The sequence below is a fragment of the Saccopteryx leptura genome, chromosome 7, assembly GCF_036850995.1.
Source record: "Saccopteryx leptura isolate mSacLep1 chromosome 7, mSacLep1_pri_phased_curated, whole genome shotgun sequence".
Classification (NCBI taxonomy): domain Eukaryota; kingdom Metazoa; phylum Chordata; class Mammalia; order Chiroptera; family Emballonuridae; genus Saccopteryx; species Saccopteryx leptura.
In genome coordinates this window covers 50956618-50970225 of record NC_089509.1, presented here as the reverse complement: position 1 = coordinate 50970225, position 13608 = coordinate 50956618, and the positions used below count along the sequence as shown (strand labels likewise).

The window sequence follows — 13608 nt, the reverse complement described above, 5'->3', positions numbered from 1 at the left end:
CCTACTTTTACTTTTCCTGTATGAGCACATTCATTGTCTTTCTCTTCTAATTATGTATTTCATCCTGAATTCCCTGTTTAGTCTGACGGTAGTACATATATCTATAAAACTAAACCAAATGTCATCTTCAACCTTTCCTTCTCTACCATTCCTCACAACCAGTCAAATGAAAAATGTTCCATGGTACCAATTAAAAAAGAATTTGGGGGTCTCGACCCTCTCCTTTAAAACTAACATGACTATGACTAACTGGACCAAGCAATGGCTTACTTACTAAATGCCCCCCCAACCTCCAATTCTAATCTTGGCAGATACCACCAGTGGAAAGATGCCCATGGCTCTATCTTCTTAAAGCCCTTTCTGAGGGATACCATACCAACTCATCAGTTAGGATTCCAAATGGTGACAGTAAAGGTAGATAAGTGTTCTCTTGCATAACAATCTTATCTTAATTCATTTATCTTCATGACAGCCAATAAGAAATCTATTATTATGATCTCAACTTTGTAGATTATAAAAATCATTATGTATAATATAAAAAAATTCCTATTTTCCCAGAAAAATATTAAACCTGAGGCTAGATTCATTGTTACATATTCCATAAAGAGAAGTGTTTTTCTAGTAGCATACTTGATTAAGGATGATGCGCCCATAAATGACAATACTGCGATTTGTCTTTTTAGCATGAATAACAAATAGTGTTATTTAACTTTAGTCATCTTGAAAATACTGAATTACAGAATTTCATATAAGGAAGTAAACTTAGAAATTACCTGACTCAAAGCCTTCATTAAAAAAATATTGTGGCCTGACCAGGCGGTGGCACAGTAGATAGAGCATCGGACTGGGACATGGACGACCCGGGTTCAAGACCCTGAGGTCACCGGCTTGAGTGCGAGCTCATCTGGTTTGAGCATGGGCTCACCAGCTTGAGCCCAAGGTCACTGGCTTGAGCAAAGGGTCACTCGGTCTGCTGTAGTCCCATGGTCAAGGCACATATGAGAAATCAATCAATGAACAACTGGAAGTGCCACAACGAAAAACTGATGATTGATGCTTCTCATCTCCCTCTGTTCCTGTCTGTCTGTCCTTATCTATCCCTCTCTCTGACTCTGTCTCTGTCTCTATAAAAAATAAATAAAAAAATAAAAATAAAATAAAAAAAAATTGTGTTTGTAATATTTAAATGAAATCCCTATGGATCCTATGGCTCTGTGTGCCATAAGCAGTCCATGCCACCAGAATTTATTCATCCACTTCCCAGGGATGAACACTTAGATTATCTCCATCTTCCCTCTGCCACACATACACACACACACACACACACACAAAGTGGCATAATGACCAATATATTTGCCTTTATATGGCTTGTGAGCATTGTGGATTTTCTAATCATGTACAAAGTTAAAGACAAGTAAACTATATAAGCCTAATATAGAAGTAGAAGGAAAATCAAAGGCAAAGAGGCAGCCCCTGAGTTACAAAAACACCCCTTACATAAAAAATGAACTCATTCCTGACTGACATTGCATAAGAGCTGTTCTTCACTTCTCACAGACACTCAATATCCTCCACTCCATTCCTTCCATAAATCGTACCCATACCAGCTGACTAAATGCCAACAGCTCCAGCATTCCTTCCCTCCCCTCTTCACCAACACCCCTTTGCCACCACTTCCATGGCAGCTTTGTAACTGGCCCTCACCACTATCTTAGCCCCGTTGTAACAGCTGCCTAGCAGATGGGAAACCAGACTGTTTTAGAGTGAAAGGGAGGAGGTGTGTGCACTTGGCAATCTGACATTCCAGGTGACCTTGCTCTAAGAAACAATCGAGTTAGTTCATATACTATTTAAACACTCTGGTACTATTAATGAAAAAGCCTCAATTTCATAAGGCATTTTGTGGTCTCACAGGTCTCACAATGGAGATGATTGTTTCTATGTTCTGACTTTTATTGCAGATATAGATTTTGTGTGTGTGTGTGTGTGTAGGTTTTGAAGGTACATTATGCCATTTTGCTCTCCTGCAGAGTGGAGAGAAGTCGGTGGAGGGACTCAAGATTTCCTAGGTTCCCTGTACAGAGACCTTTAATCGGTTCTGTTTTCAGTGCCATCCATTATCTCCCTATTTTAGAGAAACCTAGTTTCCAGATCTTTTTGAGAGATTGTTGAAACAATTTGACTTCTTCAGCCACTTGTATTTCTGCTTGGCTGAGATAGTAATGATTCCTGTGCTCTCCATAGTCCAGAATTTTATTTTTATTTTATTGAATTTTGGGGGTAACATTGGTTAATAAGATTATATAGGTTTCAAATGTACATTTCCATGACCGGTATATTGCATTGCGTGCTCACCACCAAAACTCAGATCACCTTCCTTATATTTGGTCCTCTTTACCCTTTACTACCCCAACCCCTTTCCCTCTCTGGTAATCACAATACTGTTGTGTGTGCTTATGAGTTTCAGGATTTTTTAAATTGAATTTATTAAGGTGACATTGGTTCAGAAACCAAAGAGGTCTCAAGTGTTCAATTCAACAAAACATCACCTGCACACTGCATTATGCACCCATAGCCCCCGAAGCTCTCTTTCCACCCCCTCTCCCTACCCCTTGCCCACTCCCACCTCCCCCATCTCCTTTCCCTCTGGCTGTCAACACGCTGTTGTCTGTGCCTGTGTGTTATATATCTGTGTGTGTTTGCTTAACCCCTTTATCTTTCATCTACCCCCAACACCCCACCCCTCTGACAGCCTTTGTTTCTATTTTGTTTGTAAGTTTATTTTGTTCACTGGATTCCATGTGTAAATGAGATCATATTTTGTCTTTCTCAGACTGGCAAATTTCACTTAGCATAATAATCTCCAGGTCCAACCATGCTGTCACAAAAAGTAAGATTTCCATTTTTTTTAACATCCAAACAGTATTCCATTGCGTAAATGTACCACAGCTTTTTTATCCACTCATCTACTGATGGACACTTGGCTGTTTTCAGATCTTGACTATTGTAAACAATGCACAGTGATCATAGGGGTGCAACATTCTTTTGAATTAGTGTTTTAGGTTTCTTTGGATACATTCCCAGAAGTGGGATTTTATGGTAATAAGGCAATTTCATTCTTAATTTTTTGAGGAAATTTTATACTGTTTCCCACAGTGTCTGCACCAGTCTGCATTCCCACCAGTACTGCACCAGAATTCCCTTCTCTCCACATCCTCACCAGCAGGATGTTTGTTGATTTATTGAGGATAGCCATTCTGACAGGTGTGAGGTGGTATCTCATTTTGGTTTTAGTGTGCACTTCTTGGATGATTAGTGATGTTGAGCATCTTTTCATATGTCTATTAGCCATCTGTATGTCCTCTTTAGAGAACTGTCTACTCAGGTCCTTGGCCCATATTTTTAATTAGGTTATTTTTTTGGTGTGAGTAATATAAGTTCTTTATCTATTTTAGAAATTAATCCCTTATCAGGTGTATCACTGGCAAATATGTTCTCCCCTTCAGTGGTTCCATTTTCATTTTGTTGATGGTTTCTTTTGCTGTGCAACAGCTTTTTAGTTTGATGTAGTTCCATTTGTTTATTCGTTCTTCCATTTCCCTTGCCCTGAGATATATATATCAGCAAAAATATTGCTACGGAAATGTCTGAAATTTTACTACCTATTTTTTCTTCTAAAATTTTCATAGTTTCACAGCTTACATTTAAATTTTTAATCTACCTTGAGTTTATTCTTGTGTATGGTGTAAGTTGGTGGTCTAGTTTTATTTTTTGGCATATATCTGTCCAATTTTCCCAACACTATATTTTGAAGAGACAGTCTTTACCCTATTGTATGTTATTGCCTCCTTTGTCAAATATTAATTGACAAAATGGCATGAGTTTATTTGTATGCTCTCTATTTTGTTCCATTGATCTATATGCCTGTTCTTGTGCCAATATTATGCTACTTTGATTACTATGTCTTTGTAATAAATTTTATATCAACAGTCTCATAACTCCAGCTTTGTTTTTCTTTCTCACAATTGCTGAGGCTATTTGGGGTCTCTTGGGGTTCTATATAAGTTTTTGGAATATTTGTTCTAGATCTGTGAGATATGCCATTGGTATTTTAATAGAAATTGCATTGAATTTGTAGATTGCTCTGGATACTACAGACATTTTAATTATGTTAATTTATCTACCCATAAACATGGTATATGCTTCTTCCTTTTGTATCTTTCTCAATTTCTTTCTTCAGTATCTAATAATTTTCTGAGTACAGGATTTTTTTTCCTCCTTAATTAGATTTATTCCTAAGTATCTTATTTTTGTTGTTGTTGTTGGAATAGTAAATGGGATTGTTTTCTTAATTTCTCCTCCTGATAACTTCATTATTGGTATATAAAAAATACCACCAATTTCTGAATATTAATTTGTAGCCTGCTATTTTACTGAATTTATTTTTAAATCTAGTAGGGGATTTTTTGGTGGAGTCTTTCAGTTTTCTACCTACAGTATTATGTCTTTTGCAAATAATGACAGTTTTACTTCCTTCTTTCAAATTTGAATGCTTTTTATTTTTTCTTCTTATTTGATTGCTGTGGCTAGTACTTCCAATAATATGTTGAATATAAGTAATGAGAGCAGATATTCCTGTCTTGTTCCTGATCTAAAGGTACACACTTTTAGTATTTTGCTCATCAAATATGATATTGGCTGTGGACTTGTCATATATGCCTTTATTGTGTTGAGGTATGATCCTTCTTTTCCCATTTTGCTGAAAGTTTTATCATAAATGGGTGTTAAAATTTATCAATGCTTTTTCTGTATCTATTGGTAAGATCATGTGATTTTTATCCTTCCTTTTGTTTATGTAATGTATCACATTTATTGATTTGTGACCATTGCACATATCTTGCATCCCTGGAATAAATCTTACTTAATCATGATGTATAATATTTTTAATATATTGGTGTATCCAGTTTGCTAATATTTTTTCAGGATTTTAGCATTGATATTTAACAGGGATATTGGCTTAAAATTTTCTTTGTTAGTAGTGTCTTTATCTGGTTTTAGAATTAAAATAATGATGGCCCCATAAAAAGAGCTTGAATTTTTTGGAATAGTTGGCAAAGACTAGGCATTAATTCTTTGAATGTTGGTAAATTTGCTTGTGAAGCCAACTAACTAGTCCAGGACTTTTTAATTTTAATTATTGCTTTGATTTCATTAGCTGTAGTTGGTCTATTCAAGTTTTCTGATTCTGCTTAATACAGTTTTATAAGATTGTATGTTTCTAGTAATTTATCCATTTCACCCAAGTTCTCCAATTTCTTAGCACATTGGTGTTCATAGTATTTTCTTACAATACTTTGTAATTTTGTGGTGCCAGTTTTTACTTCTTCTTTTTAATTCCTGATTTCACTTTTTGGGACCTCTTTTTTTTTCTTGATGAGTCTGGTTAATGGTTTGTCAGTCTTGTTCATCTTTTCAAAGAAACAGCTCTTGTGTCACTGATTATTTTTCAGACTCTGTGTCATTTATTTCTGCTCTAATCTTTATTATTTCCTTCTTTCTACTTATTTTGGGCTTTATTTGTGGTTCTTCCAGTTCTTTGAGGTGTGGATTTAAATTTTTCATTTGAAATTTTTCTTGCTTCTTGAGGTAGACCAGTAATGCTATGAAACTTCCCTCTCAGGTCTGTTTTTGCTGTGTCCCATAGGTTTGGGGTTGTGTTTTCACTTTCACTTGTTTCCAGTTAACTTTTGATTTCTTCCTTGATTTCATTATTAACCATTCATTGGTTAATAACATGTTTTTTAGCTTCCATGTGTTTGAATATTTTTCAGTGTTTTTTTATAGATTATTTTCAGTTTCATCATTGTTGTCAGAAAAGATGCTTGATATAATTTGAATCTTCTTGAATTTATTAAAACTTATTTTGTGTCCTACATGTGATTTATCTTTGAGAATGTTCCATGTGCATTTGAAAAGAACGTATATTTTGCTGCTTTGGGGTGAAATGTTCTGTAAATATTAATGAAATCTATATGATCAGAGTGTCATTTAAGGTCATTCTGCCTAGATTTTTTGTCTGGGAGATCTATCCATTGATGTCATGTGGTGTTAAAATCCTCTATTATAACTGTGTTACTGTAGACCTCTCCCTGAATGTCCACCAAGATATTCTTTATATATTTAGGTGCTCCTATGTTGGGTACATAATATGTTTATAAAGGTTATGTACTTTTGTTGGAGTAATCTTGTTTTTGTGTGTGTGTGTGTGTGTATATAATGGGTCATGTTTTCTTTTTTATTTTTTTATTTAGACAATTAAGTTTAACAGGGTGATATTGGTCAGTCAGAGTACATAGGTTTAGAGAAAACATCTCCACATCCTTTGGACAATCAATTATGTTGTATACCCATCACCCAAAGTCAGATCATCTTCTGTCACCCTAATTTTGTTCCTCTTTAAGCCGTTCCCCTTCCCCCCATTCCCCTCCTTCTGTACCCTTCCCTTTCCCCTGGAAATCACTGCACCCCTGTCTATATCATGAGTCTGAATTTTGTGTCCCATCCATGTATGGAACCATACAATTCTTAGCTTTCTCTGATTTACTTATTTTACTCAGTATAATGTTATCAAGGTTCATCCAAGTTATCGTAAATGATCCGATGTCATTATTTCTTATGGCTGAGTAGTATTCCATTGTATATATGCACTACAGCTTCTTTATCCAATCATCTATTGAAGGGCATTTCGTCTGTTTCCATGTCTTAGCCAATGTGAAGAATGCTGCGATAAACATAGGGGTGCGTGTGTCTTTATGTACCCATGTTTTCAAGTTTTGTGGGTATATACCCAGTAGAGGGATTGCTGGGTCATATGGTAGTTCTATTCTTAATTTTTTGAGGAACCACCATACCTTCTTCCATAATGGTAGTACCAATTTACATTCCCACTAACAAGTGAATGAGGATTCCTTTTTTTTCACAGCCTCTCCAGCACTAGTTATTACCTGTTTTGTTGATAGTAGCTAATCTAACAGGTGTGAGCTATTATCTCATTGTAGTTTTGATTTGCATTTCTCAAATAGTTAGTGATGATGAGCATTTTTTCATATATCTGTTGGCCATTTGTATTTCTTCTTGGGAGAAGTGTCTGTTCATGTCCTCATCCCATTTTTTTATTCTATTGTTTGTTTGCATGTTGCTGAGTTTTGTGAGTTCTTTATATATTTTGGATATTAGTTCTTTATCTGTGCTGGAAGTTCTAGCCAGAGCAATCAGACAAGCGAAAGAAATAAAAGGCATTTATATTGGGAAAGAAGAAGTAAAAGTTTCATTTTTTGCAGATGACATGATTTATATATAGAAAACCCTAAAAACTCCACAGAAAAGCTATTAGAAACAATAAACCCATACAACAAGGTCACAGGATACAAAATTAATATACAGAAGTCTATTGCTTTCTTATATGCCAACAATGAAACCTCAGAAAAAGGACTCAAAAAAATAATCCCTTTTACAGTAGCAACTTAAAAAATAAAATACCTAGGAATAAACATAACAAAGAATGTAATGACTTATATACTGAAAACTACAAAGCATTATTAAAGGAAATTGAAAAGGACACAATGAAATGAAAAAAAAAATATTTCTTGTTTGTGGATAGGAAGAATAAATATAGTTAAAATGACCATACTTCCCAAAGCAATATACAAAATTAATGTAATTCCCATTAAAATTCCAAGGTCATTTTTTAAAGAAATGGAACAAAAAATCACCAGGTTTATATGGAACCATTAAAAAACCTTGAATAACGAAAGTAATCCTAAGGAAAAAAAACGAAGCTGGAGGCATTACAATACCTGACTTCAAACTATACTACAGAGCCACAATAATCAAAACAGCATGATACTGGCAGAAAAATAGACACACAGACCAATGGAACAGAATGGAGAGCCCAGAAATAAAACCACATATATATGGTCCAATCATGTTTGATAAAGGAGCCAAAACACACAATGGAGAAAAGAAAACCTCTTCAATAAATGGTGCTGGAAAAATTGGGAAGCCACATGCAAAAGAATAACACTTGACTATATCTCCTTGCACAAAAATTAATTCAAAATGGATCAAAGAACTAAATATAAGATCTGAAACAATAAATTATAGAAAAGAAAACATAGGTACTAAACTCATGGACCTCGGCCATAAAGAACATTTTATGAATTTGACTCCAAAAGCAAAAGAAGTAAAGGCAAAAATAAATGAATGGGACTACATCAGACTAAGAAGCTTCTGCACAGCAAAAAAAACAAAAACAAAAAAAAAAACTGTCAACAAAACAAATAGGCAACCAACTAAATGGGAGATGATATTTTCAAACAACGGGTCATGTTTTCTTATCCAAATAACTACCTTATGTATTTTATATTAGAGCATTTAATTTGTTTACATTTAAGATTATCATTGATAGTATTTACTGCCATTTTATTTTTTAAACCTTTGCTACTCTCTAATTTTTCTCTCTTCTTTTCCTCTTCTTCTTCTTTTTATTCCTCCTCCTCCTCGTCCTCCTCCTTCTTCTTCTTCCTCCTCCTTTTTTTTTTTTTTTTTTTTTTGTCTTAGAAGTTTTTTACTTCATGGTCAATTTTAAATAATAGCCTTTCTGGATAGAGTAAATTTGGTTATAGGTCCTTGCTTTTCACCACTTTTAATATTTCATGCCAAGCCCTTCTTGTCTGAAGTGTTTATGATGAGAAATCAACTGACAGCCTTATAGAGTTCTCTTGTAGGTAACTAACTGTCTCTCTCTTGCTACTTTTAAGATTCTCTCTTTGTCTATTACTTTTGCCATTTTAATTAAATCTGGTTTGGCATCAGCAGCAGGTGCGTGTAGCTTCCACCTACTCTGCAGCTAATTTGGAATCTCTCAAATTTCAGTTTTATATTCCACATGTGAGTGAAATTACATAGTTCTTAGCTTTTTCTGACTGACTTATTTTGTTTAGCATGATATTCTCAGGGTCCACTCATGTTGTCACAAATGGCAGTATTTCATCTTTTCTTGTGTATTATATCTTCTTTATCTAATTATCTGTCAAAGGACAATTGGATTGTTTCTATGTTTTAGGCACCATGAATAATACTGCTATGAACATGTTTTCAAAATATTAGGGTAGATACCCAAAAAGGAGTTGCTGAGTCATATGGTAACTCTATTCTTAATTTTTTGAGGAAACTTCATATTGTTTTGTATAGTGGCTGAACTAGTTTACATTCATACTGACAGTGAATGTGGGTTCCTTTTTCTCTACAACCTCTCCAACACTTGCTATTACTTGTCTTGTTGATTATAGCCATTCTAACAGGTATGAAGTAGTATCTCATTGTAGCTTTGAATTGTAGTTCCCTAATAGCTGGTGAAGTTGAGCATATTTTCATATATCAGTTGTGTATTTGTATGTCTTCGACCCATTTTCTATTGGATTATTTGGCGTTGAGTTGTATGAGTTCTTTATATAGATATGTGTGTGTGTGTATATTAATATTCATAATAATTTTTTTACTCTCTCTTCTTTGTTGTCTCTTCCTGCATTCTCTCTTTGTATTTTTGTTTTCCTTCTAATTGAATTTCAATATGGAGTTAAATATGTTGCTCAAAAACACATTAAAGTGAAAGTTTAGAAAAAATCTGGATGTTTACTATTTATTTAATGAACTTTTTGTCACTGATTTGTAGGAGTTGTTTTTTTTTTATATAGTATAGAAAGTTACTATTTTGTCATATGTGATATGAGTATTTTTCCTAGATAAGATTTTGGCTCTTTACTTATTTTTTGTCATGTAAAAAATTTTCATATTGATTTAGTCAAATTTATCAGTCAGTTTTACCTTCTTGATTTTTCTCATGCTAATGAAGACCATTTCCTTTCAAAATTATTAAAATATTTTTTCTTTTTTTTCAGTTTAATAGTTTGAGTTCTGCTTCATCTATTTTTATTTTTATTTTTTATCAATCTGGAACTTATTTTGGCATAAGGTGTAATGTGAGGCTCCAATATTGTTTTCCTCAAAATATTTTCTCATTTAAGTTGTTCTTTTTACCACACATTCAAAATGGTATTCTTATCACTTGTTAAATCGTTGTCTTTCTTGGGTCTAATTTAGATTTATTTTGTTTTATTAATATTTTGTATTCTGATATGACAGCTTTAAATATTGTAGATTTATAATTGGTTTTAATATCAGAAGAGAATTTTCTTCTCTGCTCATCATCTTAGAACAATATTTTTAGATTATCTTATTCTTTTCTTTAATATTTTAAAGTTTGTGTAGTGCCAAAAGACACCTACATAAACTTTAAAAAATGAAAAAATATATTAGTATCTAAAGTAATTATATTATTGCTCATAATAGTTTTACTTTATTCCTGTTGTCTTTTTTTCTTTTTGAGGTCAACAATATATCTGCAAATAATGACTTCTTTCAATTTTTAATTCTTATGCCTTGCATTTGTTTTTCCAGCAAGTGTTATGACAATGGGCATATCCTTATATTTGTGTTTTTAATGGGAAAGCCTCTAGATTTTGCCATCAAAAATTATGCAGACTTTTTTGTTGAAATGTATTGTCTAAATATATACTGCTCACAAAAATTAGGGCTATTTATAAATGCATATGAAGCCATAAAATATCCCCTAATATTAGTGAGCAGTATCTGAAGGTAATCATATATTTTTAATCTTTAGTTATTTATATCAAACTTAAAAATTATCTTTAGTCATTTTAAGAGAAATAAATTTTGTATCACTTGGTCATTAACCTATCACAGTACTTCCAGTGTTTTCTTCAGAACCATCAATTCCTCCTGCATTATTCTTTTTCTTCTCAGTCCTATCCACAGGAATGTGGGAAAATGTGGAAAAAACACTCCTGAAACATCTAGCAGAGACAGTTTCACATAGTATTTGCCATATACTACGTGAGGTACCTAGAGTCATGTAAATTTGTACTAAAAATTCAGTTTTTTGATATAGGGGTTTCTATTACACTTTGTACAAATTAGCAATGGTGCTTTTTGTGTTTGGCACAAAAGAGATTATTAAAACAGAATCTAAATTCCAGTGATAAGCCTGCCCCTTGCTACCATTTCTTGGACTATTCATTTGACTACTTTGAGACAGAGATGAGTAAAAAAGATCACTGCAAGCTGTAAAGCACCCTACATATCGAGGACATTATCTTCAAATGTTAAGTATACTGTAAATCTTTAAAATTATTTATTTCAAAATTGCCTTTGAAGAATATTGTTTTTCATAATAGTTAGCTCAATGAAATTAGTTTTTGTGTTACACAAAATGACATGAAGTCCATTAAAAGAAAGACAATTCAATGCCCAGCTTTTCTAGCAACACACAGAGCCACTCCAGTGTGCAGTGATTATATACAAATGGTACTTCTTAGCCTTTGAACCCACAATTTCATCACCTGCCAATACTTTTGAGGTCTGGCCATTAACTTTTTCTTCTACTTTCAAAGCAAGAACTTCCTTACTGCAAGGTCTTAAAGTCATTTATCTTTAAATAAAGGACTTGGTTTGAAAAATGAAGGAAGTCTTCTTTAAGAAGCTCCAGCAATATAAAGCTGTTAATGCCTCCTGAAGCAAAGGAGTTCAAAATATAGAAGCCTATGTGTTCCCAAATAACCTTTCCTGTCTTTCCAGTCTTTTGTGGCAGCAAACACTAGACAGAAATGAATAGCCCAATAAATTATCCTACCACTAGTCAAGCTTAACTTCAAGTCATTTATTTTTCTGTTCAATTTTGTGAGATGTATGCTAAATTAAACAATGAGGGGACTGTGATTCCAATTGCCTTTAAAGACTCAGTTCTGGTTTTAGTGTCATCCTTTATACCATGTGTTCTTGAGAAAATTGTATTTTCATCTGCCCTAAAAAGATTATTGTGAGAATTCATTTATATCCATTTCAACATCCTTTTTCACAAGAAATTAAGCCCTACTGCCTTTAAGCTATCCAATGGATGTGCTGACTCTATTAAATGCCTCCATTATGCATAACCAAAATACTACATAAATTTAAGAAACATGATTGATTGGTTGATTTTTTAGTGAGAGAGGAAAAGGCAGACAGACAGACAGGAAGAGAGAGAGACAAGAAGCATCAACTTGTAGCTGCAGCACCTCAGTTGTTCATTGATTGCTTTTCTTGTGTGCCTCAACTGGGGGGGGGGTTCCAGTCAAGCCAATGACTTCCTGCTCAATCCAGTGACCTTGGGCTTCAAGCCAGTGACGTTGGGCTCAAGCCAGAGACCATGGAGTCATGTCCATGATCCCATGTTCAAGCCAGCGACCCAGAGCTCAAGCTGGAGAGCCTTTGCCCAAGTCAGATTAGCCTGTGCTCAAGCTGGTGTCCTTGGGGTTTTGAACTTGGGTCCTCAGCATCCCAGGTTGACACTGCATTTACTGCGCCACCTCTTGGTCAGGCAGAAACCTGATCTCTAATCAATGATATTTAGCACAGATCTATGGAGGATATAGCTTTTGGTACCAAATCCTGAATCATTAGAGGCATATATGCACAGGATATAAAGTGCTTCATGGGTGAAATATCTAACTAGAGGAGTTTACAAATGTTTATAAAAATGGGCAAGGATTTCCTTACCCATTTCATAGGTAAGAAAAGCAAGAGCATGAGAGGAGGCTCACAATGTGAGATGTTCCCATTATGTGGAAAATGAAAATTGCCAAAATTTGTCTGAAGTTTTATATGGTTGCCATAGAGAATAGACATCATATCTTATGCCTCAATCAGCAGTTTATTTCTTGGTGGTCTGATTAATAACTTCTTTTTTTTTTTTTTTTTTTTTTCAGGTTTCTTTGGTTAGCTTGGTAGCCAATGCTCTTGGCTACTCAGAACTTAGTGCCATCAAATCTCTCCGAACACTAAGAGCTTTAAGACCTTTAAGAGCTTTATCCCGGTTTGAAGGCATGAGGGTAAGAATAGTGAAAGTTCTCTGATGATTCATGTCACAATTAAGTGTAGGTAATGATTTAGATACAGAGAGTTGCTATACTCTTTTGAAGTTTATTTCGTAGAATTACAAAATTTCAGAGCAGGAATCTGAGAAGTCACTAAACCTAGCCTTTGGAAATTGAAACAGGCCATCAAAAAATTGTGGCAGTTTCAAGGATGTTTCCACAACACCCAAAAACCATGTGCTTCCACTTATTTCTTTTCATTGCTTATATAGTTTGAAATGACTGTTTACTACTGATATTCATCATAGGAGAGGTTTTTCATCTTCAGTAGGTAGCTTGATTCCTCAAAAATTGCTGGTAAATAATGAAAGGTAAAATGGCTTTTGTGTGCTTTTACTTCTTCAGTTGATACTAGTAATAAAATTTGTAGCTCTACCAGAAAATGACACTAAATGTAGCCTCTGGCAAAATCTATATGTCCTAAACAAACAAAGTAAGGGGTTAGTATAATTAAACATTGCAGGCAACCCCTGGAGTTTGTTTTCTAGAGCTCCCTTTTAAGTGAGCATTCTGAATGAGGTTCACTTTTTTAAAAACACCAGAATTGCCCTCTCCA

General features: G+C 34.2%; 1 protein-coding gene across 6 annotated transcripts in view; it reads left to right on the top strand.

Moving 5' to 3' along the window:
* The window catches only part of LOC136378242 (sodium channel protein type 3 subunit alpha), a 144796-nt gene that overhangs the window by 120051 nt on the left and 11137 nt on the right, over positions 1-13608 (top strand). For all 6 annotated transcript variants that reach the window (XM_066344863.1, XM_066344867.1, XM_066344861.1 and 3 more), the window contains one exon: positions 12885-13007. In XM_066344863.1, coding sequence (XP_066200960.1) covers positions 12885-13007 — 123 coding nt within the window. The remainder of the gene's footprint in view (positions 1-12884; positions 13008-13608) is intronic.